Source organism: Penicillium hordei (genome assembly GCF_028827395.1).
Source record: "Penicillium hordei strain IBT 12815 chromosome Unknown utg000004l_segment0_segment0, whole genome shotgun sequence".
NCBI classification, from domain to species: Eukaryota; Fungi; Ascomycota; class Eurotiomycetes; order Eurotiales; family Aspergillaceae; genus Penicillium; species Penicillium hordei.
The window spans coordinates 2,220,784-2,244,356 of NW_026623145.1; the positions used below are offsets into that span (position 1 = coordinate 2,220,784).

Sequence of the window (23,573 nt, forward strand, 5' to 3'; positions counted from 1 at the left end):
CAGCGCTGCTTTAGATGCTCGTCTGTTTCGTGGACTTTGTTTTTTTGAAGGCATGTTTTCGTAGATGAGAGATTTGAAGTTGTGTGGTGATCGATAGGTTAGAGAGGAGTGGTGGGTTTGGATGAGCACAACTGGATCCCATGCAATTTTATGTTGGAGATCCCTGGCTAGTATGTGAAGGTAAGAGTAGATAGTCGATGTGATGGAACGTGATGAAATCGGTTGCCGAGCGACCAGGCGCCAAGTCTATTAGGCGGCTACCCAGCATGAACACACCTAAATATATCCCTTCTACTCAAAAGCGCTTTTCTTCCACCTAGCCCATGCCGATGCATCATTCTGAACAAAAATCCCTCAAAACCAATCTCTCTTACCCAATTGTTAGCCGCCTACTTCAGCCTTCATCCGGGAGGATATCGTGCCCCAATCATTAGCCGCCCATATTGATCCTTTATGTTGGCCAAAAAACCTCTCAAAACTAGTCGTTTTCTAGCCAGCCATTAGGCGCCTACACCCATGCTTCATAAACAAAAGAGTCACTCGTAACATATCGTTAGCCACTTATATTCATCCTTCATTTCAACCCAAGATATCGACTCCTAGCCAATCGCTCTTTGTCAATGATTTGTTGCCCATACTTATCCTCACGAAAGGATGTAATATATTCCAAAAAGCCCCCCAAGCATAAAAAGGGAATTGGTAGCCGTATACATTCTTCTGAAATCATTGCCCGCCTATTTGAATTGAAGTCTTTTCAATAACATCAACTACTACGATATCAATGATTTCCACGAAGCTTGAAGTACCCAAAAGCCTTAAGGATTGGCAGAAGTCGGTAGCCAAACGTGGGCTTCAAGAAACAACGCTCCACGATGAAAAGCTTCTTTCTGCTTCTAAAATTGGGTTTGATCAATTCCTGCTCCTCCGAGTGATATGGAACATACACAGAAACCCGCAAATTGTAAAATTGCCGGGGATGGAGGGTTGGATAAAAGAGGCCGAGAAAAAACTACACTCTTATCAGTCGTGGTTCACGTACTGTGAGAGCGTTGACCCCAGAAGCGCACTCAAAAGAGCGTTCAGGAGAGCCCTCAAAAGCAACACCGGAGGGAAACTTTGCCATTGTCCGATACTACCAGCGCGAGGTTAAAAGGTCTGAATCTGAAGTCAACCCTCAAGCCTTTGATACGCCTATCGCGTTTCGAACCCGTGCAAAAACAGATTTTTCGCTGGATAAGGGAATGGGTTGACTTAGGTTGGACCCTTTTCAGAGTCCAACTCGTCATCTAGCAGACAGCTTCTTCTCTTGGGCGATGAGAGCCCAAGCCCAAGCCCAAGCTTAGACCCCAGCCCGCCAAATACTATCGCACGTGAACTAGAAAGAATTTTATACCCTCCGACAAAGGACGAACAGATTGTGAACACAGGCTGATAGTGCTTCTGAATGCTCTGACTACTCACTTCGATTTCTACTCGAACTGGACCTTGCAGAGAAAGCCATCCACCGCTACCTTTGAAAACGCGCAGTTTGAAGCAAGGACGGATGGCTATATCGATAGTCCTGGGGGGAAGACTAGGGTCATTATTGAAGTCAAACCCGTTCTAAGATCTCGACATCGTCTACCCATTCAGATGCAGGAGAGCACCCAAATGGTCGCTTGGATCAGAAGCGATGATGACCTATCCCAGCGTACTAATACCACGTATGCATTTATCGTTTCTTCGGTCAGCTACAAACACTACTGACATAATACTAGGCGTTTTATTATATCTCAAGACCGACATGAGGTGTTCGTAACCGTTGCTGAGTATAACCATAACTATCTCGAATATCTAAGCAATAAGGAGCCTTCATCTTCGGAAGACTCTTCATCATTCTTAACTATGCATCAGTACGGACCGTGGGATACCTCGAGCAAATCGTCTGTAAAGGAGATAGGGACTATTCTATTGGCAATCACCTTGCGAGCTGAAAGGGAGATTAAAGAAGAGATCAAAAGAAAGGAGAAGAAAACAATATAGTTGCATATAACGTTTGTACCCATGGTGTGACTGTGATCAACTATCTGTATCTGCCATTCATTGTTTGTGACTTTTGATGCGGCGATTCCATTTATTGTTTTTAAAGTGGGCTGTGGGCTATGCGTTTTCCGTTTTAGGTTATTCTGTTTTGGTTTTCATGTGCATTCATCTATACATCCCCTGGCATATTGAATAATTAGTACATACATTTTACTTTCTTTGACTTGAGAGCTATCTTGTATATATAAGCGAAAGTGAACTGTATCGAGGGCGCCAATCCGGCGGTTGACTCGATATTGGGCATACCATTGGCGTTGAAAGCCCAGTTCCTTGGCAATAAACAAGAACGAAATGCAATTCTCAACATCATATATCTATTGATTATACTATTTATTGATTGAACTTGGATAGCCCTCCAGTTTTTGAAAAATGTTCAAGGCGAATATACCTCGCGAAGCTGAAGCTCCGGGCACTTGAAGTTTGGATCAAGTTCCTTCTCCGACAGGTCAATTGATTGCCCGTGCTGAAGAAGCCGAGCGATTTTGACAGCATCCAAAGCACCCCGCGAAAGAGTGAAGATCTTATCCATTTCCTCGAGACTACGCCCAGCGGTCTCGGGAAACAGGTAATATATAACAGGTATCATCAATGCATTGCAGCCCGCGAAAATGACGAAGTATGTCTGTCCCATGCTGTTGAACGCAATGGGTGTGACAGCAGTGAGTATAATGCTGACCGCCCAATTTATGCTGATGCTAAAGCTGTTGATAGTCGTGCGTAGATGCAAAGGAGCAATCTCCGCGGCGTAGAGATATGGTATTGCGCCAAACCCGATGATGTAGCTGAAATGAAACAGGAAAATGAAGAAAACAGCACCGCGCATTGCGAGTGGGTTGTCCGCTTGAGTTCCGAGGCCAGCTACTAAAGTCAGACAGACAACGTTTCCGATTGCACTGCCTAGAAGCAAGACACGGCGACCAAACTTGTCGATTTTGAAAACACAGAAGATCCCACCAATGGGACCGACTAACTGATAAACTGCTGCTAGAACTGTGGATGTCGAATTACCTAGTGAAAGGTTGTTTTCGAAGATTGCGGTTGCTAACGGGCACAAAATTAGTCAATACCGCATGGGAATAGGGGATGGACAATTCGGGATACGTACTGTAAAACGTGATAACCGTCGAGCCGGTGAGTTGTAAGAACAACATTGCCAAAGCCGCAATCATGGCCCGGTGGAAAGTTCTCTGTGGGCCCATGTGGAATATTTGTCCAAGTGACTTTTCTTCAAACAAGTCCAGCGATGTTTGGACATCCTTGATTTTTGCTTCCACGATTTTATCATCGACAGCTGTATCTTCGAGAGCTGCCAGGACTTCACTAGCCTCAGCGAGTCTACCTTGTCGGATAAGCCATCTGGGGGATTCTGGTAATAGGCAGATGAACACCAGAATCGCGATAGAAAGAAACATCACAAAAGCGAATGGAAATCTCCAGGCGACGTTGCCTTGCGTGAATGACATTCCAAAGTCCAGAAAAAGGGCAAGGGCACACCCCAAACCGCTAAATATTCCCTTCATGCCGACGTGGGCACCACGCTTGTTGGCAGGCGATATCTCAGATTGCCAAAGAGGGATTGTGGCCAATATAACTCCAGTGCCTATACCTAGGGTTACCCGAGATGTGACGAGTTGGACGAGTGATCCCGCACTAGCCATCAAAACAGCTCCAATGACTTGGACGACTGCTCCTGCCATTATTGTGCGTCGGCGGCCAAATAGGTCACCTAGCCATATGCAGGAGAGAGTTCCGAAGAAGCCTCCTATAGTGTAAGAGGCTACAACAAGGCCTTGTATTGTTGACGCATGTGGTTTATTATCGGCTGCAGCAATGTTTATTTCAGGGAATTGTTCCTCGAAGCTTTTCAGTGTCAAGACACCCCCGAGTAGTGATGAATTGTAGCCTATTGTGAGGATTCCAGGCATGAGCACCCCCAGAATGGCTGCGATATTGAGGCTATTGCCCCGAAGGCCGAGGAACCGTGGCATATGTAGGGCTGGATGAGGATCAGTGGGTAATATAGTTATGATGGATCGGCAGGATTGGGATCGACACTGATCAACAGATCGACAAAGTCTTCTGCAGCCGTCGTCAACTTGAGGAAATCTCCGAGATTTAAAGAAACCGAGGACAGTCGAGATCCGGGTATTTCGGCTCGTTGGCATCAGGCTCGACACATTCCATTCTGTTGTGCATTATCTTCTCATCGCCACAGAACCCAAGTAGGATGTTTAAGCCACATGATCCAGAAGAGGACATGCAAGGCGAATGGACTCATTCTTCTCGGCTCGCTCTAGAACCAAAGGATTTCAGTGACCAGGCCGACAGTATTTGGAGGAAAGGAGAAACACAGGACAGAATGGCCCTTGTGACATGGCTAAAGAATGCACAGAAAGGGAGAGGAGAGGGAAATGAGGAATTGGTGAACGGCTCGGTATGATGTAGAAAACACCAAAGTCTGGAGTAACTAGTACTTTAGAGCCGACGCAAGGGGAAAGGTCCCACACGAGGTTCTAGGTATATCTAACCCAACGCGCTGAATGTTTGGTGTGCTACATACAACGTACGGAGTACCAAGTTAACCTTGGGGCTGCAATAAGAGAGAAATAAAGCTGTTGTGTATTGCAGATCGCGCATGAAGCATGTGCTGCCACTCCTTTATGGCAGTGAAATAAGATATCATGAACAGATTTATCCTTCGATCACAAGAATATTCCGATGAAAGCCCGCCCGGGCCGACCCTGAAGGACTTTGATTTTCTAAATTCGTATGGACAAGAGCATAGAAGCCCGAAACTTACACCCAAATGCCAAGGGATCAAGAATTCCATATGGAATGATACTGTACATTTGGGTTACAATTCCTCTACATGGTACCTTCCAAGGCTAACCTCTCATTCGGTTTTACGAATTGAAACTACACCTTTTGCCAGAAATCCTTTGGGGAGCAAGGGGATTTGAAATGATTTTGGCAGTCAAGTCCGAAAATACACAAGTCGACCCAGTCCTCTGACCAGCCAGCTTTAAAAAGGTTTAACCCTAGAGAGCAATGATGTCGTACCGATTTCTATAAACTTATAAATATTGCATAAAATCTAACTAGCACTTTGAAATCTGAGACAAGGTTAATTGACAAGATATCCACTAGGATAAACAAACTCCCTGTGCTTAATCGCTTTACTCGACCATGGCACATCCTCATCCTTCCATTGTGAATAAACAGTTTCCCCACCAGCAACCAATTGGTGGATATTACGCCTGGTGCTGTATACCATATTCCAGGCCAGCTCTTCGTGGAATTCAGCCGCGTTGTTGTTATCGATATCTGAATCCCGAGAAGCCGAGCCGGCCTTCCTATATGTACCAAATAAGTTGGGAAACGGGGCCCAGCATTCAATCTTGTGACGCCCATTAGCACCCGCGCACAACTCACTCAGGGCGTTATCTACCGGGTTATCCAAATGATCGATGGAAAGCGCAGAAACAATTTTCCTAGCACCCTTAGTCGTAACTGCATAGCCATACATGCAGCAGCCCATTTCAGCACGATAGATAAAACGCGTTGAATCTTCGGCCAATTCTGGATATTGTTGCTTCCACTGCTCGGTGGGTCCGCCCCAGGTGGCTCGGTGGTAGGCTCTTGGAACTGTGGGGTCCATGGGGATAGCGTAGAAGCTTGTTTCGTTGGCGTTCGGGCCCGAAGCACATCCGCCGATCCAGAGGAGATCCCAATCTATTCCGTAAGGAGCTTCCTGGGATACAAATTTGGTTCCTTTCAAAGAGTGCAGCCCGCGTGCAAATTCCCCAAGCTGGGACTTGAGGCTCACGTCCCAGTCTGCATCATCTTCCAAAATCAAAGCAGTCGAATAGCCATTGCTTATCACACTGTTGGTTTCCACATCCACACATTAGCACAGCCTCTGGATAATGGGGATGAAGTATGACTGTACTTGACCAATGCATTCATGTGCGCACGCCAACATGCCACAGCAGTGGGCTTCACGAGTGAGGGGTCCAGTCCCTAATAAAGCATCAGAAGATTATCTGGGGATTATTAAACTGAAAATCGTACATCAGGCATGGCCTTGGGGTGTAGATCATCCGGTCGCACCCCATCAAGCCATTCCACCTTGAACCCCGATACCGAGGCTGCGAGTGTCAGGAAATCGCGCTTGTCGGTCCGCTCTTTCATAGTGATGGCATAGATATGCTCAAACTAAAAATTCAATGTCCAGTTAGCAATTAAGTCTATGATATAGTAGGCAAGGTCTGACCCCAAGAGTGCTGTTCTGGATATGTTCAAACACACTATCCGCCATGTAGTTCCGAGAGAGATCGGGAAGCGAGGAAGACCATGATATATCCCCGAAACTTCTGACAAGCAGCGCGCACAGGATATAAGCAGTAACAGCCGCTGCCAGGGCCACTTGAAGGACGTTTCTCCTAGCGATCATGGTAGGCAGCGTTAACAATAATGAGGAATGATGAGAATCGAGTCATCCACACCACCTCAGAAAGATTGAAGTCCAAGTGAATGAAAAGCATTGCGAAGGAAAATATTTTTTCTGTACATTCCTCGAGTGCCGGAAACAGCTTGCTATGAATGCATCGCGATCGAGCTATCCAAATGCGGATATGGCATACACGTGATAATGTGGATCCGCGGGTGTTGTCGGTGTAAGGACATCGGCATACCGTAGGATTCTGACAGAAAGCTGGTGTACGAACAATGTATGGTATATATGACCGATGTTGACAACTCAAAAATGACAAAACCCGCTATTTCAACAATCTGTGCGGACATTGATATCTGGTACCCAATGTCACATGATGTTTGCGGTATATTACCTGGCTTCTACCATGTATTCGGACTTAGTATTCGACAACTACTTCTTTTTTAGAAGCGCTTCGTAAGGCCATCTACTAGTATGGCCGTAGTTAGAACCCAGTCTATATAACTTCACCGTCACTAACCTCCTATTTTATCTCTTATAGGTCCGCTAGATCGTTATCGGGATAGTATAAAAGAGGGTTAATACCATTCTTACCTATTCGACTACAAATTGTATCGTCTCGGACCTTCCTCGGCCTATCGTAGGAGATAGCCTATACCGATATACATGGAGAATATGGAATAGAACGAGTAAATAATATGATTTACCCCTTTAGTGGGCACTTGAGGCTAATAAACACAGCTCTTCGGTTTCCTAGTGGTCCGTATCGCACTTTAAGAAAGGAGCCAGCCTTTTTTCCATGATCCGTGGCCGCTTACTGTTAACTGTTGCTATTAAATCCGGATGGAGTGAACCGATGCCATGATTACAGAATGACCTCAACATACTGCTGGTTGGAGATGATAGCGAGGAAGCGGCCGAGTTTGGCTCGACCGCATTATAATTGTGTCGGGTAATGGAGAATATATCGGGGAAATTTCAGCTTCTATCTCCAAAAACGACTTCGTATTAGACAACAAGTATTAAAAACGCAAAGTATTGGAACAGAAGGTCTTCTATGGGAAACAATAGTGATGTGAAGTTCACGATGTCTGGTTTGATGGGTTTGGCCCCTTGCACGTGATACCACATGGACTCTCATGTTTATCGTCTGGCCTGACGCTCTATCATCTACCTAATCTTGACTCCCAGCCCGTTTTGTATCAACGGACTTTGCATAACACTGGGCCAATTATGCAGCTTTATCGTGCTTTCCTCGCTTAAACGAACCTCCTCGCCTGTCCGCATGATCATCTCCTCCTCGTACGCCTGTATAGCCGCGGCACGTTCCTCAATGGTGAAATCACCCTGATTCCAGAATGACTCAATTGCCTTACATGCGGTATAAGCATCCTTCATAGCATGGTTGAGCCCCTGGCCACGCTGGAAAGTCATCGGATGAGCAGCATCACCCGCCAGAGTTACTCGCCCCTGACGATTATCCCACCGATGCTCCAATAGACTTGGGTCCCAGTTTCGAAGCTTGGAATACCAAACCTCGTTATCGGGGGACATCCACTCAAAGACACTGCGCCAGGGGTTGACAAACCGACTAGCTAGCTCCTTCTGGTGTGCAGCGTGTTCTCGCATGGTTCGTTTATTGATATGGTCGCGCGGTTCTGGGAAGGAGATATAGTGGGCGAAAGTCCAGTTTTCTGGATGGTCGATATCGTCTCCGTCATGAAGACTCAACCAGGCACAATAGCCCTCGGGATGTGGACCCAATTGGTACAACGGATGGTGGGGATGGGCACGTAGGAAAAGCGCGTGCTCACGGGTATGCTGGGTATAACAGATGGTCGAGGCAAAATCAGTGGGCGTGACTTTGGCAGCTTGCTCTCCAACTAGTAGTGTACGCGTAATCGAATGCGGACCATCCGTGGCAATTAGAAGACTGCCAATGACTTCTGTGCCGTCTGTAAACTTTGCAGTGATGTGTTCACCGGCGCCAGAGTGAATAATATCACAGAGGGACTTCCCCCAATGCACTTCGAGGCCTTGGAGCAACATTGCCCGGAACTTGTCTCGGCGCAGGCGGTACACTCTGGACGACTTGACCTCGGCGATCAGAGCTCCATTCTCACCATTGATCATGGGGAGTGGACCGTTTTCTGTAATAGGGATGTGCGGATCAACCTGTGCCTGCTCGAGTCCAGCTAAAATGTCTGCGGGCACGAGGTATTGCAACGGTTCATAGCCCCAGTGCAGTCCTATACTCCAGCTTCGTTTGCGACTCGGTTCTTCTTCTTTTTCGAAAATTACAAAAGGGATTCCAGCCTAAAGCGTAGTGATATTGTTAGCGAGGCAGATTTGACATAATTGCGGTTCTCTAACCTTTTTCAATCCATGGGCCAGCGCGAGACCTGTCGAGCCTAGGGAGACGCCAATTATTAGTTCCGAATTCGAAATATAGACCGAAAAAGGGAAGAAGGCTTACCAGCGCCGATGATGATGACATTTCTATGACCACTGATAGCAGGTTGAGATGTTTTTAGAGGGATATGTGTCGTGCTGCTCTCTGCTCCCTCGTGCATTGTTCGCTCCTCAATTCCGTTCATGGCGGTGATTTTCGTACTCATACCAAGGAATGTAAGATTGCCAAAATCGAATTGCAGTAATGTATCACTTCTTCATGGGACGCAAAAGACTTGGAATTCCATATGCGGTACTTTCTACACCCGATCAAAGCGGGGTTAGAGTAAGCTATGCCGAGAACTACATCCTAGTCCACGAGCCTTTTAATATCGTCAACAAACGCCATCTATAGATTTATCCCCCTCATTTCCCGTCATGGTAACTAAACGCTAAATTCAACATTATTAAAGACGAAAATCAAAGAGAAAACAAAGAGCAAGTCTATCTATCATCTATCTATAAGAGAGAATCTGGAACCAAGTCGTAGAACGGATTTAGATAGCAACTGGGCCAGCACCCAATCTATCTTTTGGTCCGATACCTTTGTGCCGAACCGCAAACAGACCGATTATCAGCCCCAGCCCAGCTAAACCGACAGAGCACCAGAGACCGGTAGCGTATTGATCTGCGAGAGTGTGCCCTTTCTGGATGTCGACAGCATCGGTAACAGCTGCGGAGATAGCCAATGCAACACCAGAGCCAATTTGGAATGCGGTGTTGAGCTGGTGTGGGATGTTAGCATATAGAATTTGAAATGTAAGAAAATGAAACTTACCATTCCGCCAGCAAGACTCTTGACTTCGACCGGCACACTGGTGAGTACCACAGTACTCGTCGTGACGAAGATAAAAGACACCGATGAGATGCTGATAAGGGATGTGGGGAGAACATTTAGCCAACTGTGAAAGTTAGTATAGTTTATTCAAAAGGTAATGGTGATACATACAACCCTGCTTCAGGATTGGAAGTCAAAGCACTCGAGATGGGAGCGACCACGGCCAGAACTAGTCCGGCAATGAGGAGATGCTTTCCGTTCATGAATTCGAGAAGTTTTCCTGTTCCAAGAGAAACAATGAAGCCGATTGCTCCCATAGGCAAGAAGCGAAGTGCGGTATCACCAGCAGAAAGCTTGTCCACTTCCTGTGCCATAAGGACGATATAGTAAATAACGTTTTGGTAGGTGCCATAGCCAGCTATTCAGAATTAGCATTCCTCGAAGCGCAGATTCGGGAAACAGGCAACTTACTGAAACCAATAACCCACAGACCGGCAAAATTCCGAATCTTCCACAAAGAAAGCGGCATGATGGGGTTGCTGACGTATTTCTCAAAGATTGTAAATCCAACGAGAAGACCAACCGCCAAAATCAGCAGCACAATAATGAACGGCTGGTCCCAGCCATAGGTTCCACCGCTGGAAAGCACGAATTGGAGCAGGATCAGGCCAGCTGTAGACATCACTGCACCAATGTAGTCCATTCTTTCGTGCTTCTTTTCGGAAGGAACATCGCTTGGGAGGACGATAAAGCCCAGAATTCCCAAGGACCCAGTTATGATGACAATCAGATAGAAGATGTACCTCCAGCCAAGCGAAGAGGTCAAGAAGCCACCAAAGATAAGACCAGTACAGAATCCCAGGGTTCCTGAGGCTCCATATATTGACAGTGCACGGGTGCGATCAACACCACTGAAGTAGGAACTAATGATTCCAATGGCAGATGGCACGGTCATCGCAGCTCCAATTCCTTGAATGCCACGGAACACTGTGAGTTGAATAAAGGATTGCCCGAATCCAATGGCCAGGGTCCACACGGAAAGCCATGCAAGGCCCAGACAAAGGATCTTCTTTCGTCCATAGCTGCGAAGGTTAGCGCGTTGTCAAGTCTAGAGACATTGGGAGGAAGTATCATACCGATCAGACAGAGCACCAGCTAACAAAAGGAAGCCACCAAACGACAAAGTGTATGCAGAAATCATCCATTGCAAATCAGTACTAGACACTTCGAAATCCTGTTGAATTGACGATAGAGCAATGTTGGCGCTTGTCATGAAGACATTGTCGAGAAACTGAGAGCCCGAGGTGACAAGCAAAATCAAAGACCCTTTCCAAGAACCGAGGCGGCCAAACTGATGCGGGATCTTCTCAAAAATAAGAGCATCTTCGCTACCAGCAGGGGAAGGAAGCATGTGCGCAGGTGTAACTGCGCCCGAAAAGTCCGGACTAGAGATTACACTAGGCTCGATTACTTTTGGGGCTTCCATGGTAGGTGTTTCAGCACCACCCTGTGCTTGATGGCCACGCGGTCGACTGAAATAGTCAACAATGCCCATTATGATCGTGAAAAATAAAATGAAGATGAAAACGGATGGCCAGAGTAGCACTGGCACCTACTTCCATACTAATATAGGACTTACTATCAAACTAAAAATCAAAATCTTCAATCGATCCAGTTTAAAAAGTGGAGTGAGGCTTCTCGGATTGCCTTTTCGAGTAAGATCTTAGACTGGAGCATGTTCTCTCGGGTTGCCTATTTGAGATAAAAGACCCACGATGAGCCCACGAGGGGAAATCACTGGCCGTGTCATTCGCACATGCGAGATAGTATAGGATTATTATGATTGAAATACGGCTCTGATAACGCAATGCATATGCTTCGTGGCGCTATTACTCATATTTTAGAAAGCCAACGCATCAGCTGGCGTTCTAAAGATGGTTATCAGTTGAAATCTTCAATCTCCGTTAAAAAAAAAAAAACTTAGCGGCAAATGTTATCGGGCCGAGCGCTAAGACCCACGGGATCCCGGTAGGGCTCGTTGGCGAACTTGATATTTTTAGGGCTACTCGATATTTTCCAAAGCTAAATCGCGTCGGATATAACATCCATGTAAAATTTAGCTATGATTTAGTCTTCGCTTTATTGAAAACATGCTATATCTCTACCATTTTTGGTACCTGGTCGAAATTTGGGATTCGCCACGCCGATTCTGATTTTTACTCTCCCGTCCCGACAGCTCATCCCACATATAGCACCCACAGGCCGTCTTCTAGGCCTCTAATTCTCCCCGACTTGGGGACCGGTCTTCTCCGCTGTCGAAAATTTTAAAATCTCCCCCGACTTATCTTTTAGCAGTGTGCGTATTCCGTACAGAGTACGGCTCTCTAACCAAGGAAGAATTGCGGTCCCCACGCATCCTATAACGTGGCTAGTGATAACATATTCCTCCATATTTCCCGAACTTGCAAGGTTCTAACCTCGTCAAATTGACCAACGATGCATATAACTCGGCATCTATGTAACTACCCCTCCAACCCTCGGATCACATTTGCCAAGCAAAAAACATGAGCAATGGGAACATTCTCTCCTGCATTGCCAAGGTGATCGCCAGTCAAGCAAAAGCTCTGACCACTTGGGTAGCCATTGATGATTCGTAATAATCAACTGTTATAGCTACGAAGTAAAATTAGAGAATCTTCATGGCCCAAGAATACCATGTTATAAAATTTGCGGTCTTGGCCCTTGACATGTAACTATTACTGAGGGTGCTTCAGTACAGTTAATCTTTTCTTATGCATAATTCGTTATCACCATGTTGTAGTATTATATTACATGCTTCTGCATAATCGCAAGACCTTATATCCGCACCAACCTCTCAACCTCCTCTCTCGTTCGTAGTACTCAGGAGATGCCTCGGAGTCAAGCTAAATAGAGAACTATGCATACTTCACCGACATTCCAACCCCCAAGTCTCTCGACATGAATGAAGCAAAAAAGCAACACCGCTATGCAACAATCTCAAACGAAAAAAAGAAAAGAAAAGGCAAGATCGAGCCCGTGAAAACGTGCATATCTCCGAGGCTCGTCTAACTCGGCTACTGAAGTTTAAACGAATGACGTCAGTTTGCAGGGCATGTGCCAAGCATCCAGGATCACTCCCCGGTGGACACCAGGGAACATACATCACTCCAGTCTCTTTTACCAATCATAACGTCTTAGAGAATGCTTCCTCCACATTGGAAGTAGATCGAAGGGGAACCCACAATGACGTACAATATTATATATCGTCATATCTTTTCTTTTGACAGTTGCGAAATCTCATATAAACTAGCACATATTGGCTTACATATTGGCTGATAGTCACGAAAAAATCTTGAACTTTACAGACTACGGGAGGATCAACGATCGTGATTCAGCCTCATCTGCCATGCGCCCCACCCGAATCTTTTGCAAGTAACACATAATCGAGCAGTCATCAAACATTTTCTATCAGCGTCCGACGTCTCTTCTGTTGATATTGGAAGAAGCCCGCTTCGGCGCGAAGAAATAGATGACGTTCACTTTCAGTCAAAATGTCTCGGCACAACAGCTGGCCGATATCCTACCGAACGGCGTCGCCATCCTCACCCACCGATATGAGTTGGTCTCCGTGAATCGCCGGTTCCGAGAACTCATGCCATGCTCCAGCGTCAACTTCTCCGAGTGTTGGTTACGCTCGGTCCATGCGGACGACTACGAGCGGGTTTCCAATGGGTATCGCGAGGTCGCAACCTCCAAACGCCCGCTACGTCTCGAATACCACACCCGTGACCCGGACTCGATTTGGTGTGTCATGACTTTGGATCGGCTGGATGATAAATATGTGCAATGCTTTGGGTTAGGAGACGGTGGGGTGTTCATCTGTACAATCGCAGATATCACCCCGGAGAAAAAGGCTGAGCTCCTACAGAGGCAGGCGGCGGAAGAGGCACAGGAGCGTAAGAAGCAACAAGAGCGATTCATTGATATGATTAGCCACGAAATTCGCAATCCTCTATCTGCGATAGTTCATTGCACGGAGGATATTCAAGAGGCAATCTATAACAAGAAGCCCAATGAAATCTCAGTCATGAACATCACCGAGGCAGCCGAGACAATAAGTCTCTGCATCAGACATCAAAAGAAAATCATCAACGACGTTCTCACCTTTTCGAAACTTGACGCGTCGATGCTGCCGCTGTCGCCACGAAAGGTCCAGCCAAAGCGACATCTCACCATTCCGATGGCGATCTTCCGACCCGAGCTCCGAAAACACAGAATACATTTCGAATACAAGGCCGATGTTTCCTATGCCGAATGTGGCATTGATTGGGTCATGGCAGACCTGGATCGAATGGGCCAGGTGCTCGTCAACATACTCTCGAATGCTATCAAATTCACCGCTCAATCAGAGAGTCAGCGATCGATCCGAGTCTCAGTGGGTGCTTCGATCGAGCGTCCAACTTCATACCCGCCAAATATAGTCTTCTTCGATTCCGGTGAATCAGCGCTTCGCAGAGACACGACTAGTACTTCCGAATGGGGAAGTGGAGAAGTGGCGTATATCATGGTCGCCGTCAAGGACTCGGGTATTGGGGTCACAGAGGAAGCCCAGAAACGGCTTTTCGAGCGTTTCAACCAAGCAACCCCCAGAACCGAGAGTATCTACGGTGGGTCTGGCCTTGGTCTCAACGTGTCTAGGAAGCTCTGCCACCTTCATGGCGGTGAGATTGGCGTGAGCTCCAAGAAATCTCATGGAAGTACATTTGGGTTCTTTTTCAGAGTACGCAGAACAACCAACGATGGTGTCGAAGGAGATAAGAACTTCGGTGTTTCTGCAGTCGATAAACTTTGTTTTGATATCCAGACACTTGGAAATAAAATGAGCGGTGTGAATCAAACCACGGAAGATCCCCAGATGTCGGAAAGCCCCCCTGAAGATATCGTCTTTGAGGCACAGCCAGGTGGCCCGAAGGACAAAGACACACTTCGTACCCACGAAATATCACGCCAGGTGGAGAACGATCAGATCCAACGGGCGAATCAGAACCTAACCGGTGACGGTCAGCGTATTCTCTTGGTTGAGGACAACGTTATCAACAGGCGACTTATCTCGCGCAAGTTGAGTACACTAGGCTTTGACATATCGGAAGCTAGCAACGGAAAAGAGGCCGTGGATGCAAATCAAAACGAGCCATTCGACTGCATTCTCATGGATCAGCAGATGCCTTTGATGGATGGCAACTGTGCCACGAGAGCAATTCGTGATACTGAAAAGGAAATTGGGGGACATGTACCTATTCTGGGAGTCACAGCGAATGTCAGGGATGAACAACAACAGGAAATGATCGGTGCTGGAATGGATGATATCATCTATAAGCCTTACGCGACTGATGAGCTTGTTGAAAAGATTAATCGCATGGTTTCAAAGGCGACCCATGACGACCTAAGCCAAGGACTGTGAGGACTTTTGCACATTTTGGAAGCATGCGAGATATATATCTGTAAAATAGGCTGAGAGAGATAATATACCAACATGATAAACTCGATTTTATGGGTCGGAAGTTCTACAGCTGCCACCACAAAGGGCATCATTCCACCGTGAAAGCCTTACGGGACAAACTCAACTCTATTCTAGGAAATGCAACCAAGGCGTCTATGAACGTTCTGTAAACACCAACGGGCAGCCATCCTGTGTTAGAAGTCAGCACAAGGTACAAGTAAAAGAAGGTGGGTTGATAGGGGTACTAACCATGGGAAACAGTGTAGCAAAAACTCTAATCTCCTCTGATTTGTCCGTGGCATGGTGCTTCCAGTCAAGTTCCAGTGCAGCTTTCCCTATCATACCAGCCATAGACAGCGGTACGTATTTCCTAGCGAGGCAATCGTGCGGTCCCGCGCCGAATACTAGCCAATTCTTAGTCTTGGACGCAGCATCCCCGGAGATCCAACGCTCGGGATCGAAATTATCGGGATTAGGGTAAACATTCGGATCATGTAAAGCCGGATAACAGGACGGGATAATCATGGCGCCCTTGGGGACGGTATAGTTAGGTGTGACGGGGAAATTTTTCGTTGCCAGATAGGGGACCATAATAACGGGTGGACGGTGGCGCAGAAGCTCCTTGATAACTGCGTTGGTGTAGGTGAGCGACTCGAGCATGGGAAGATCGAAGGACTTGTTTTTATCACCACCACGGGCGGCCAGATTTTCTTCACGCAATTTATCGAGCACGTCAGGCCGCTGGGCGAGAATTTGGAATAGCCAAGTCGTGGCGCTGCTCGACGCATCCTGGGAAGCAAAGAGAAAAGTGAACAATGTCTCTCCGATTTCCTCATTCGTGAACTCGCGGATCATGTTCATTGGCTTCTCGGCGTCTGTCTCCCCTGCGGCGATTCTTTCGTGATATCGCTTGGATTCCATCATGTGGAGCACCCAGTGATCTACGATACATGTTGGTTTTGCACCGGTTGCCATGTTTGCTTTACATGCAGCCGCGCATTTTGCAAACTCAGCATGGACGGCGTCGGCTGTCCGCTTCCCAAGCCAAGGCTTGGTGAACGGAATATATAGCGACAGAGGCACGTTGACTAGCTCAAGGGCGGCTGTAGCAAGATAGAAATCGTCTGCAATCTTCTTGACTGCGGCTTGGGAGATATAATCACCGAAAAACGTGCGACATGAAAGTGCACAGTTGATCTCGCGGAACATGGTCATGAATTCCTTTGGTTGTCCCCGATTCGCCTTGCTTGTGGCGACAAACTTGCCGAAATAATCGGCCAACACCTTCTCTTGCACCGGAAGGTAAGTAGCCATGGCCTTGTTGGTGAATAGGGGGGTCAGCCCCCTGCGGTACTCGACGTGATCTTTACCTTGAAGAAAGACCCATGCTTTGTGACCTAGGATGTCCTTTGCGATCGGTACTATACATGGCTCGGCGTATGCAGGCGACTTGAACACTTTGTGGGCTATGTCTCTGTCGGAGGCTAGAACGACAAATCTACAATAAATCCTGTTAGTTTGAACAGTTTGGCGGGCTTGATAAAGTCCGACCAGAAGACAATGGATGTCAGCACAATAGACGTGAGCGCTTACTTGTGGAAGACAGATACACAGCTGAGTGGCCCACTCGCCCACTGTGCAAGATACCCTTCAAACTTAGGGTGTAGAGCTTGTATGAATGGGCCCATGAGCGGGATCTTGAGTGGAGGTCCAGCTATAGAGCCTTTTCGTTTGATATACATCACTAGAGAGGGCATCAGCACATTCTCATCGTCTTAAAAGCTCTGCTTACCTTGGTCATAGACTAATATGGCGATTATAAAAGTCACTGCGTACTGCCAAGATGACAAGTTCATCAAGGACACTAGCAGGTAGCTTTGAGACTGGGGATGGTTGGAAGGCCATATCTGCGGCAGCTCATTCTGAGCGTTGGAGACGTTGATCGTCTCAAAAGCCATGTTGGAGTCCATAATAATAGGTAACAGGGGCAAGTTGCCAAACTGTTCCTTTTTCAAAATGGGCAGAGAACACCGATATAAGTAGGGCATGTTTTCTTAGTAATGGCATGACATGGATGGATACCGCCGAGGTATCCACAGCTCATAAATATGACCCGATTAGGACTAGACTCCGATGCCAAGCAGGAGTAAGGCGGGGTCTAGTCCTCTTTTGATTTAGACTCGGGACATTAACCTGAGGTCCACATATAACGAAATAATCGCCTGGGAAGTTCAACATTGAGCCGACTTTCTGTCACTTGCGTTTGATACCTACGTTCAAACTCCTTGTACCGTGTCGTGACCTTAACAGCGGTGTGGGGTTCTAGTTTGAGCTATTCCTAAAGCTAACACATTCCCCCTTTGGATGCCCAACAATATCCTTTCAAAATGCGCCAATCTCTCCGCCGGTCCTGTGCGGCATGTGCCAGATCAAAGTCCAGCTGCGATCTCCGCACACCGCGCTGTTCCCGCTGCATCAAGCGTCAAGTCGAGTGCGCATATGCGAACGAACCTTTGACGGGTCCGGCAACTTCCGGGTGGCAGGAAGCATCAACAAGCCTGCTAGATGGGTCCGGCACTTTAACTAACTACAGATTCGGGTCGCTTGATCCTTTTGATTCGTATCCGCAGACTAGACTTCCTCGAGAACACGTTCAACGGTTGATCTACAACTGTATGTTGGCCTCTAATGAAGCCTTGCCGATAAAGATTAACTTACCCATTTAGTCCTCCACAAAATCGCCTTCCAATACTACCCTCTTGACCTTAATGCGACTTCCAATCCATTTCTTATCTCTTGGTGGCCACTTGCCCTAGGGGATCCCGCACTATTCCACGTCTCTCTACAGACAGCATGTCTCGATGAAGAGTTGTTGGCCCAGAAAGGCTTTCAGACCTCCGAACTTCTCATGGCAGACTCAGTGGCCTTGCTGCGACGCAAGGTTAAATATATGTCGTTAGCTGTTCAAGATGGTACTATGAACTCAGTCATAACCTTGGCAACCATCGAGGTGAGATACTACCATAAGCACCCTCTTTTCCTACTGTTTTATAATTAGAACTTATCCCTGATTATATATGACGCTTAGTTCGGCAAGGGAAATACAAAAGTCGGCGAAATGCATGTCAATGGATTGAAAAAGCTGGTCGATATGAGAGGTGGCATCAACGCAGTGAGGCAGACAAGCCCGCTTACCGCGAGAATGATCAGCTGGTAAGCCAACCCATTTGCCACTCAGACGGTGTATATTTACATGTTTCACAGGGTATCGATGCTCATTATGGGTCATCCTCAATTCGAGACCCAAGATGATTTCGGCATTGGAGACGGCATCCCTCCAATCCCGGAATGGCAGTTCAACTCGACAGTGATTGACGATCAACTATTTGATCTTAGCACCATAGAAGTGGACTGTGTCGTTAAGAATGTCTTCAATCGTCTGCGCAACATCTTCCACCGAGTGCGCAACATACCTTTCCCAGCCACACAACTTCACGACCTTACTTGTTTTGTCATCCACCGACTCCTACTATCTGCTCCAGCTACGATAATACCCGCGCCATCGCCGATGACGGAGTCCATTCGCTACGGAATCATACTTTACATGTTCACCGCCCAGGGGCCAACATATTACTCGCATGCTGTCATACTAAATACGATTCTCATTCGATTCCTGGAGAACCTCGAGCATCTTGCGTCCACGCCTCGTGTGTATCATTCATTTGATGTGTGGTTTGCTGCGGTCGGGATGGTGGCTTCAGCTGGCACAGCTCATCACCAACAATTCATGGAGAGGGCACGAGGTATAGCTGCCGCTCTACAACTGGCAAACTTTGGTGACACCCTCATCCACATTAAAACTGTCTTGTGGTTGGAGAAACCGCAGAGTGAAGATCTCTTTCGATCCCATTGGAACACTATCCTCAATCCCACAGATCAATCGGTAGTATCAGACCTCTCGATGTCGGTCTCTCCATACAGCAGTAGCGTGGAATTTATATGAAATACAGTTTCATTCAACTGTTTATATGGACGGAGCAATACTTGTGCGGAAAATCCTTGATGACGGAAAAGGTTCATACGCGACCATACCATAATGAGCAACACGACCAAAAGACGATGGCTGCCTCTGAGACACAATCTCTACCAAGCGGGCGTTTACTCAGCACTCGGTCGGTCAGGCTTTTGTCAGGGACATGTTTTCCTCCATGGTGGAGGAAGTGCTACACATTCTCTCGGTATGGTTCAGAGCCACAGGTGTGAGGGGTGTAACGGGTCATTTTGGGCATCAATCTAACGGTGTGCCACAACTGCACCCCCGTTTGAGGCCCGGCCCGACCAGGTCTCTCGCGCCATTGTTGGCGAGTCCATTGCTATACTATAGCGAATTTAATTTGAGACCGGTCATTATACGGTCACTTCGGTAGTCCAGATGGAAAGACATGACGTGCTTTATATTTCTTTTCCATTAAGCTTCCAAGTGTTCAACCCTCAAATACAATCAAGTGACCAAGACATATCTATGCGACCATGTCCCAGAGCCAATCCTTTACCTACAAATGTGTGTACACCGTACGCACATGGGTAATATAGGCAAGGCGCCGATAGCACAAACTGAAACCGAAAGTGCGTGCACAAATAGCTAACTGTGCGTGTGCAGCAAATCCAGCCCCCAAATCACGCCAGTTCAGCGCGGGCCTTGAGATCCCTATGGAAGATATCAAAATGGGCACGCATTTTCTTCCCAAGCAGAGAAGGGCTCATAATGAACGCAAGGAGGCCCTTAAGATCCTCAGTCTGCGTGAAAATAGTCGAAGCACCCTCATTGGCCGGTTCGATGTGGAATTTATGCAAACCAGCAATGGTAAACACGGGCGGGCCTTGCCAAGAAAACAAGCTCTCGGTGTTCTCCTTTGGCATTGAGAGTGTTCAGCCTACTTTTCTTTTTCCATGTCGGGGGGAAGAGTTATTCTCACCTTGACTTCAGCGACGAACTTGAAGTTCTCAATGTCGACTTCGATTTTGTCTCCCGAGGAAAGCTCTTGTGGGGTCTTGGTCGTGTCCTTAAGCTCGATCCGCTTGAGCCATTCCGTGTGCCATTCCGGGTATGCTGAGAAATTGAGTAGCTAGGGGTGCGATAACTGATCAGCTTGTTTCGCCGAGAATCCGGGTCTTAGGTCTGGTACATACAATCTCGCGCACTTTGGCAGGTGGCGCGGCTATCTCGATCGTGCTTGTGATCATTTTGGGCATGGGGGTGGTTAGAGGGGTTGGACGCGCGAGAAATAGGGGATACAAATAAACGGTGTCAATATAAGGGAAGTGCGTGGATGTAGTATAATGCATATCCCTTACTGCATTGATCCTTTTCCCCGCCCTACTTACAAATAACCTCAACCCTTCTTTGTTGCTCATTCGTTCTCAAGAATGCTCAGAATATAGCTAAGAAGAAAACTTCAGATATAATAAATAAACCTACACTATCTTTCCCCCTAAATATGCGACGAAGACTAGATCAGGCTAGGTCCAAAAATATATATACAACAATGCTGAAATAAATTGTCTATATTTTTGAGTCTAGCGTCTAACCAACTTACATTAGACATGGAACAAAATCCAGCCACAAGGTTATGTAGCAGTTATGATGAGATGGTCAATAACAAGGTAATAAAAAATCCTCCTGGGGGCCATCTACCCCATGACGAGTCGTATATACATAACAGGCATGAAAACAAAGATATATGCAAATTTCACGTACTGCCAATAATGCACCTGCATATCTCAGATCAAAGCTCAATACCCAGGCTCTATACTGATCCTGCTGACACGCCGGCCATTGTTTTGCTCTCTGTCGGCAGCAAGCGTAGAAGCGAACTTGCTCTTCGCGCGAATCTGGGGTCCCTTCCAGTAGAAAACGTAGATAGGAATCACAACCAGACAGGAAAGACAAGCCAGAATCGTGGTTGCATACTCAACATGCCACTTATTGCCGATATTTGTGTACATGGGCGTCGCGTACATGGCCGAGATACCAGCGAGAAGATCACGCGCGAAAGCGTTACCACCCGTCGCAGAAGCAGAGTAGACACCATAGGAAGCGACCATGTAATCAACAGAGGATAGGTAGATGGCGAAGTTGGCGATACCGACACAGGCGGAGAAAATCATGGAGCCGATCCAGTGGACGTTTCTTGAATCGCCGAACGATGTCCACGCAAAACCAAATAGACCGATGGGTTCGAGTGGTGCAAGGAAGAGCAGCCACTTGAGACGGCGCTCGGGCGGGATGGCGGCGTCACCATGTCTGAGTCGAAGCTTTTGATCACGCATGAACCACGGGAAGTAACTGAAGTAGGCTATGAAGTAGGCGGCGTTAATGGGAATAACTGCCCATGCTTGTGCGAGTGTACCGAAGCCCCATCCTTGCTTGTAGACGATGGCGAAGCTCTCGAGGAAGGTGAAGATCAGAGCATCGGAGAAACCGGACAGAAGAGATAGGCAAAGGACGATGGGCTCGCGCAAGAGCATGTAGAATGGACGCGCCCAGATCTTGCCGGCTTCCTTGAGGGAGATGCGGGGGCTCTTCATCTCGTTAGGTCCATAGATATTCGGGTCTTCTCCGGTCTTGCGACGGCGCTTGGCTTCTCTGTCCATGAGAATAGTCGAACGACTCTCGGGCATGAAGAAGATGATAATCTGAGTAACCCCTCCGAAGATAAGTTGAATCCAAAAGAACCATTGCCAATCAAGGACTAAATATCAAACATAGGTGTTAGTAATATGTCACCAACCGGTACGTAGTGATCTCGGGGAGAAATGGGTTTCTCACATCGCGCAATTGGTCCTCCAATCACACCACCAATACTGGTACCGATACATGATGACAAAACGATGAATGCGAGAGGGAATTGTTGCGTTTCGGGCTCGTAAATATCGGCGATAAGACCGAGAGTGACACTACCACCAGCAGTAGAGAGACCACCCTATATTATGTTAGTTTACCAAGCTACGAAGACGCTAGCTTGTCGAAGGGGAAACTAACCAATGCACGAGCGACAACAACACTGCCCCAGTTGGGCGCAAGGGCTGCAGGGAGCTGCCAAATGTTGATCAAGAACATAGAGAGCTGGAGGATAGGCCAGCGACCGAATTCCTCGGACCAAGGAGCCCACAGCTCACATCCAATAGAATAAGTAACCAAGTAAGCCATTTGGCCTGTGCGAGCATGTTGTTCGCTAATGTGGAAAGCCTCCGACAGACCTTTGACAGCAGCAGGGTAGACCGAAGTGTTGAAGTTCATAGAAACCTGAACGAACGCCACCGCGGCTAGATAGCTCCATTTCTTCCACCGTGGCCAGCAGTATCCCAGGATCTCATAGCAATCTCCTTCCTTCAGCTCGTGCTTTCCGTCGGCGCGTTCGCTCTCTTTTTTTTCAAGCGCCGCGGAGATATCGACGGGTCCGTTAGATTCACTGTCCGCGCCATTGGTAGATAGAGGTCTACTTTCGCTATGAACAGCTTCGGTGTCTTGATCTGGGGCAGACATCCTTGCGTGCGGGGGAAGGATAAAAAGGCGTGAGAGGAAAAGGTTTTGTGGACCTTCTCCAGGTGTTATAAGTACGGATTACCTGGGTATGTACTGAGTATGTGCAGACTTTTTTTCTTACTTAGAACTAACTCCACGGGCTGAAACCGGATTTATAGTGGATCTACACTACAAAGTGGTGGCGCCCGTGGCGGCCAACACCGTACAGATTAGATCTAGAGTGATAATTGCTATGGTTGAATGTATGAAACAATTGCAGCTTGATATATTACAATATATTCAGATGGTTATACCATTTACTGTGTTTATAATATTCACATCCATCCCAATATCCTATGTCCGAATATCATCAAAAAAAAGAAAAAAAAGAAAAAAAAGTCTTATAAGTTGATCTGCGGTATCCCGAGGCCCCTTCCCTTCTTGGCATTCCCCACATATCCTGACGTCAGAACAGTCTTCTATTATCCATTTATGCGCAGGAATTTGGTTATAGAAGATTCTAACGTTCGGGTGTCACTTATACTCTATCAGATCCAAACAATGAGATCTCTGGGCAGTCTTCGCTGAGGTGAGGGAATGTTGTTTTTGGCCCTTGAAAGTTCGAGTATGTTTTACATCTTGATATTTATACAGAGTCCGGAATTGATTGCTATGTAAAGTATGAGGGAATGTAGGAGGCTGAGAATAAGACTCGGGAAATGGACAAGAAAGCGACATATGAAGTCATCCCTGCTGGTTCCAA

The 23,573-nt window shown here is 47.0% G+C and overlaps 10 protein-coding genes across 10 annotated transcripts; 3 read left to right on the forward strand and 7 right to left on the reverse strand.

Annotated features, from left to right (window-relative positions):
- Window positions 1-2,455: 2,455 nt before the first annotated feature.
- Window positions 2,456-4,070, reverse strand: N7537_008054 (sugar porter family MFS transporter; the record flags this gene model as incomplete). Its single annotated transcript, XM_056899109.1, has 2 exons — window positions 2,456-3,123; window positions 3,188-4,070. 2 exons carry the CDS (start codon window positions 4,068-4,070, stop codon window positions 2,456-2,458), a joined length of 1,551 nt encoding a protein of 516 aa, XP_056751185.1.
- A 239-nt stretch (window positions 4,071-4,309) lies between these two features.
- N7537_008055 (uncharacterized protein) lies at window positions 4,310-4,522 on the forward strand (the record flags this gene model as incomplete). Its single annotated transcript, XM_056899110.1, has 1 exon — window positions 4,310-4,522. The coding sequence occupies one exon, from the start codon at window positions 4,310-4,312 to the stop codon at window positions 4,520-4,522; it is 213 nt and encodes a 70-aa protein (XP_056751186.1).
- Window positions 4,523-5,206: 684 nt separating this feature from the next.
- On the reverse strand, window positions 5,207-6,535 carry N7537_008056 (putative LPS glycosyltransferase; the record flags this gene model as incomplete). Its single annotated transcript, XM_056899111.1, has 4 exons — window positions 5,207-5,966; window positions 6,032-6,102; window positions 6,154-6,297; window positions 6,356-6,535. The coding sequence occupies 4 exons, from the start codon at window positions 6,533-6,535 to the stop codon at window positions 5,207-5,209; spliced, it is 1,155 nt and encodes a 384-aa protein (XP_056751187.1).
- A 1,170-nt stretch (window positions 6,536-7,705) lies between these two features.
- On the reverse strand, window positions 7,706-9,132 carry N7537_008057 (FAD-dependent oxidoreductase; the record flags this gene model as incomplete). The annotated part of the gene is made up of 3 exons (XM_056899112.1): window positions 7,706-8,851; window positions 8,909-8,946; window positions 9,012-9,132. 3 exons carry the CDS (start codon window positions 9,130-9,132, stop codon window positions 7,706-7,708), a joined length of 1,305 nt encoding a protein of 434 aa, XP_056751188.1.
- A 351-nt stretch (window positions 9,133-9,483) lies between these two features.
- N7537_008058 (uncharacterized protein) lies at window positions 9,484-11,319 on the reverse strand (the record flags this gene model as incomplete). The annotated part of the gene is made up of 5 exons (XM_056899113.1): window positions 9,484-9,711; window positions 9,765-9,888; window positions 9,936-10,182; window positions 10,236-10,846; window positions 10,901-11,319. 5 exons carry the CDS (start codon window positions 11,317-11,319, stop codon window positions 9,484-9,486), a joined length of 1,629 nt encoding a protein of 542 aa, XP_056751189.1.
- Window positions 11,320-13,314: 1,995 nt separating this feature from the next.
- On the forward strand, window positions 13,315-15,246 carry N7537_008059 (uncharacterized protein; the record flags this gene model as incomplete). Its single annotated transcript, XM_056899114.1, has 1 exon — window positions 13,315-15,246. The coding sequence occupies one exon, from the start codon at window positions 13,315-13,317 to the stop codon at window positions 15,244-15,246; it is 1,932 nt and encodes a 643-aa protein (XP_056751190.1).
- A 192-nt stretch (window positions 15,247-15,438) lies between these two features.
- Window positions 15,439-17,255, reverse strand: N7537_008060 (uncharacterized protein; the record flags this gene model as incomplete). Its single annotated transcript, XM_056899115.1, has 4 exons — window positions 15,439-15,474; window positions 15,535-16,783; window positions 16,879-17,029; window positions 17,078-17,255. The coding sequence occupies 4 exons, from the start codon at window positions 17,253-17,255 to the stop codon at window positions 15,439-15,441; spliced, it is 1,614 nt and encodes a 537-aa protein (XP_056751191.1).
- A 417-nt stretch (window positions 17,256-17,672) lies between these two features.
- Window positions 17,673-19,288, forward strand: N7537_008061 (Zn(II)2Cys6 transcription factor; the record flags this gene model as incomplete). Its single annotated transcript, XM_056899116.1, has 4 exons — window positions 17,673-17,958; window positions 18,012-18,295; window positions 18,374-18,498; window positions 18,550-19,288. 4 exons carry the CDS (start codon window positions 17,673-17,675, stop codon window positions 19,286-19,288), a joined length of 1,434 nt encoding a protein of 477 aa, XP_056751192.1.
- A 674-nt stretch (window positions 19,289-19,962) lies between these two features.
- Window positions 19,963-20,631, reverse strand: N7537_008062 (SRPBCC domain-containing protein; the record flags this gene model as incomplete). Its single annotated transcript, XM_056899117.1, has 3 exons — window positions 19,963-20,196; window positions 20,262-20,411; window positions 20,476-20,631. The coding sequence occupies 3 exons, from the start codon at window positions 20,629-20,631 to the stop codon at window positions 19,963-19,965; spliced, it is 540 nt and encodes a 179-aa protein (XP_056751193.1).
- A 447-nt stretch (window positions 20,632-21,078) lies between these two features.
- N7537_008063 (uncharacterized protein) lies at window positions 21,079-22,831 on the reverse strand (the record flags this gene model as incomplete). The annotated part of the gene is made up of 3 exons (XM_056899118.1): window positions 21,079-22,037; window positions 22,115-22,268; window positions 22,328-22,831. 3 exons carry the CDS (start codon window positions 22,829-22,831, stop codon window positions 21,079-21,081), a joined length of 1,617 nt encoding a protein of 538 aa, XP_056751194.1.
- Between the last annotated feature and the right edge of the window lie 742 nt (window positions 22,832-23,573).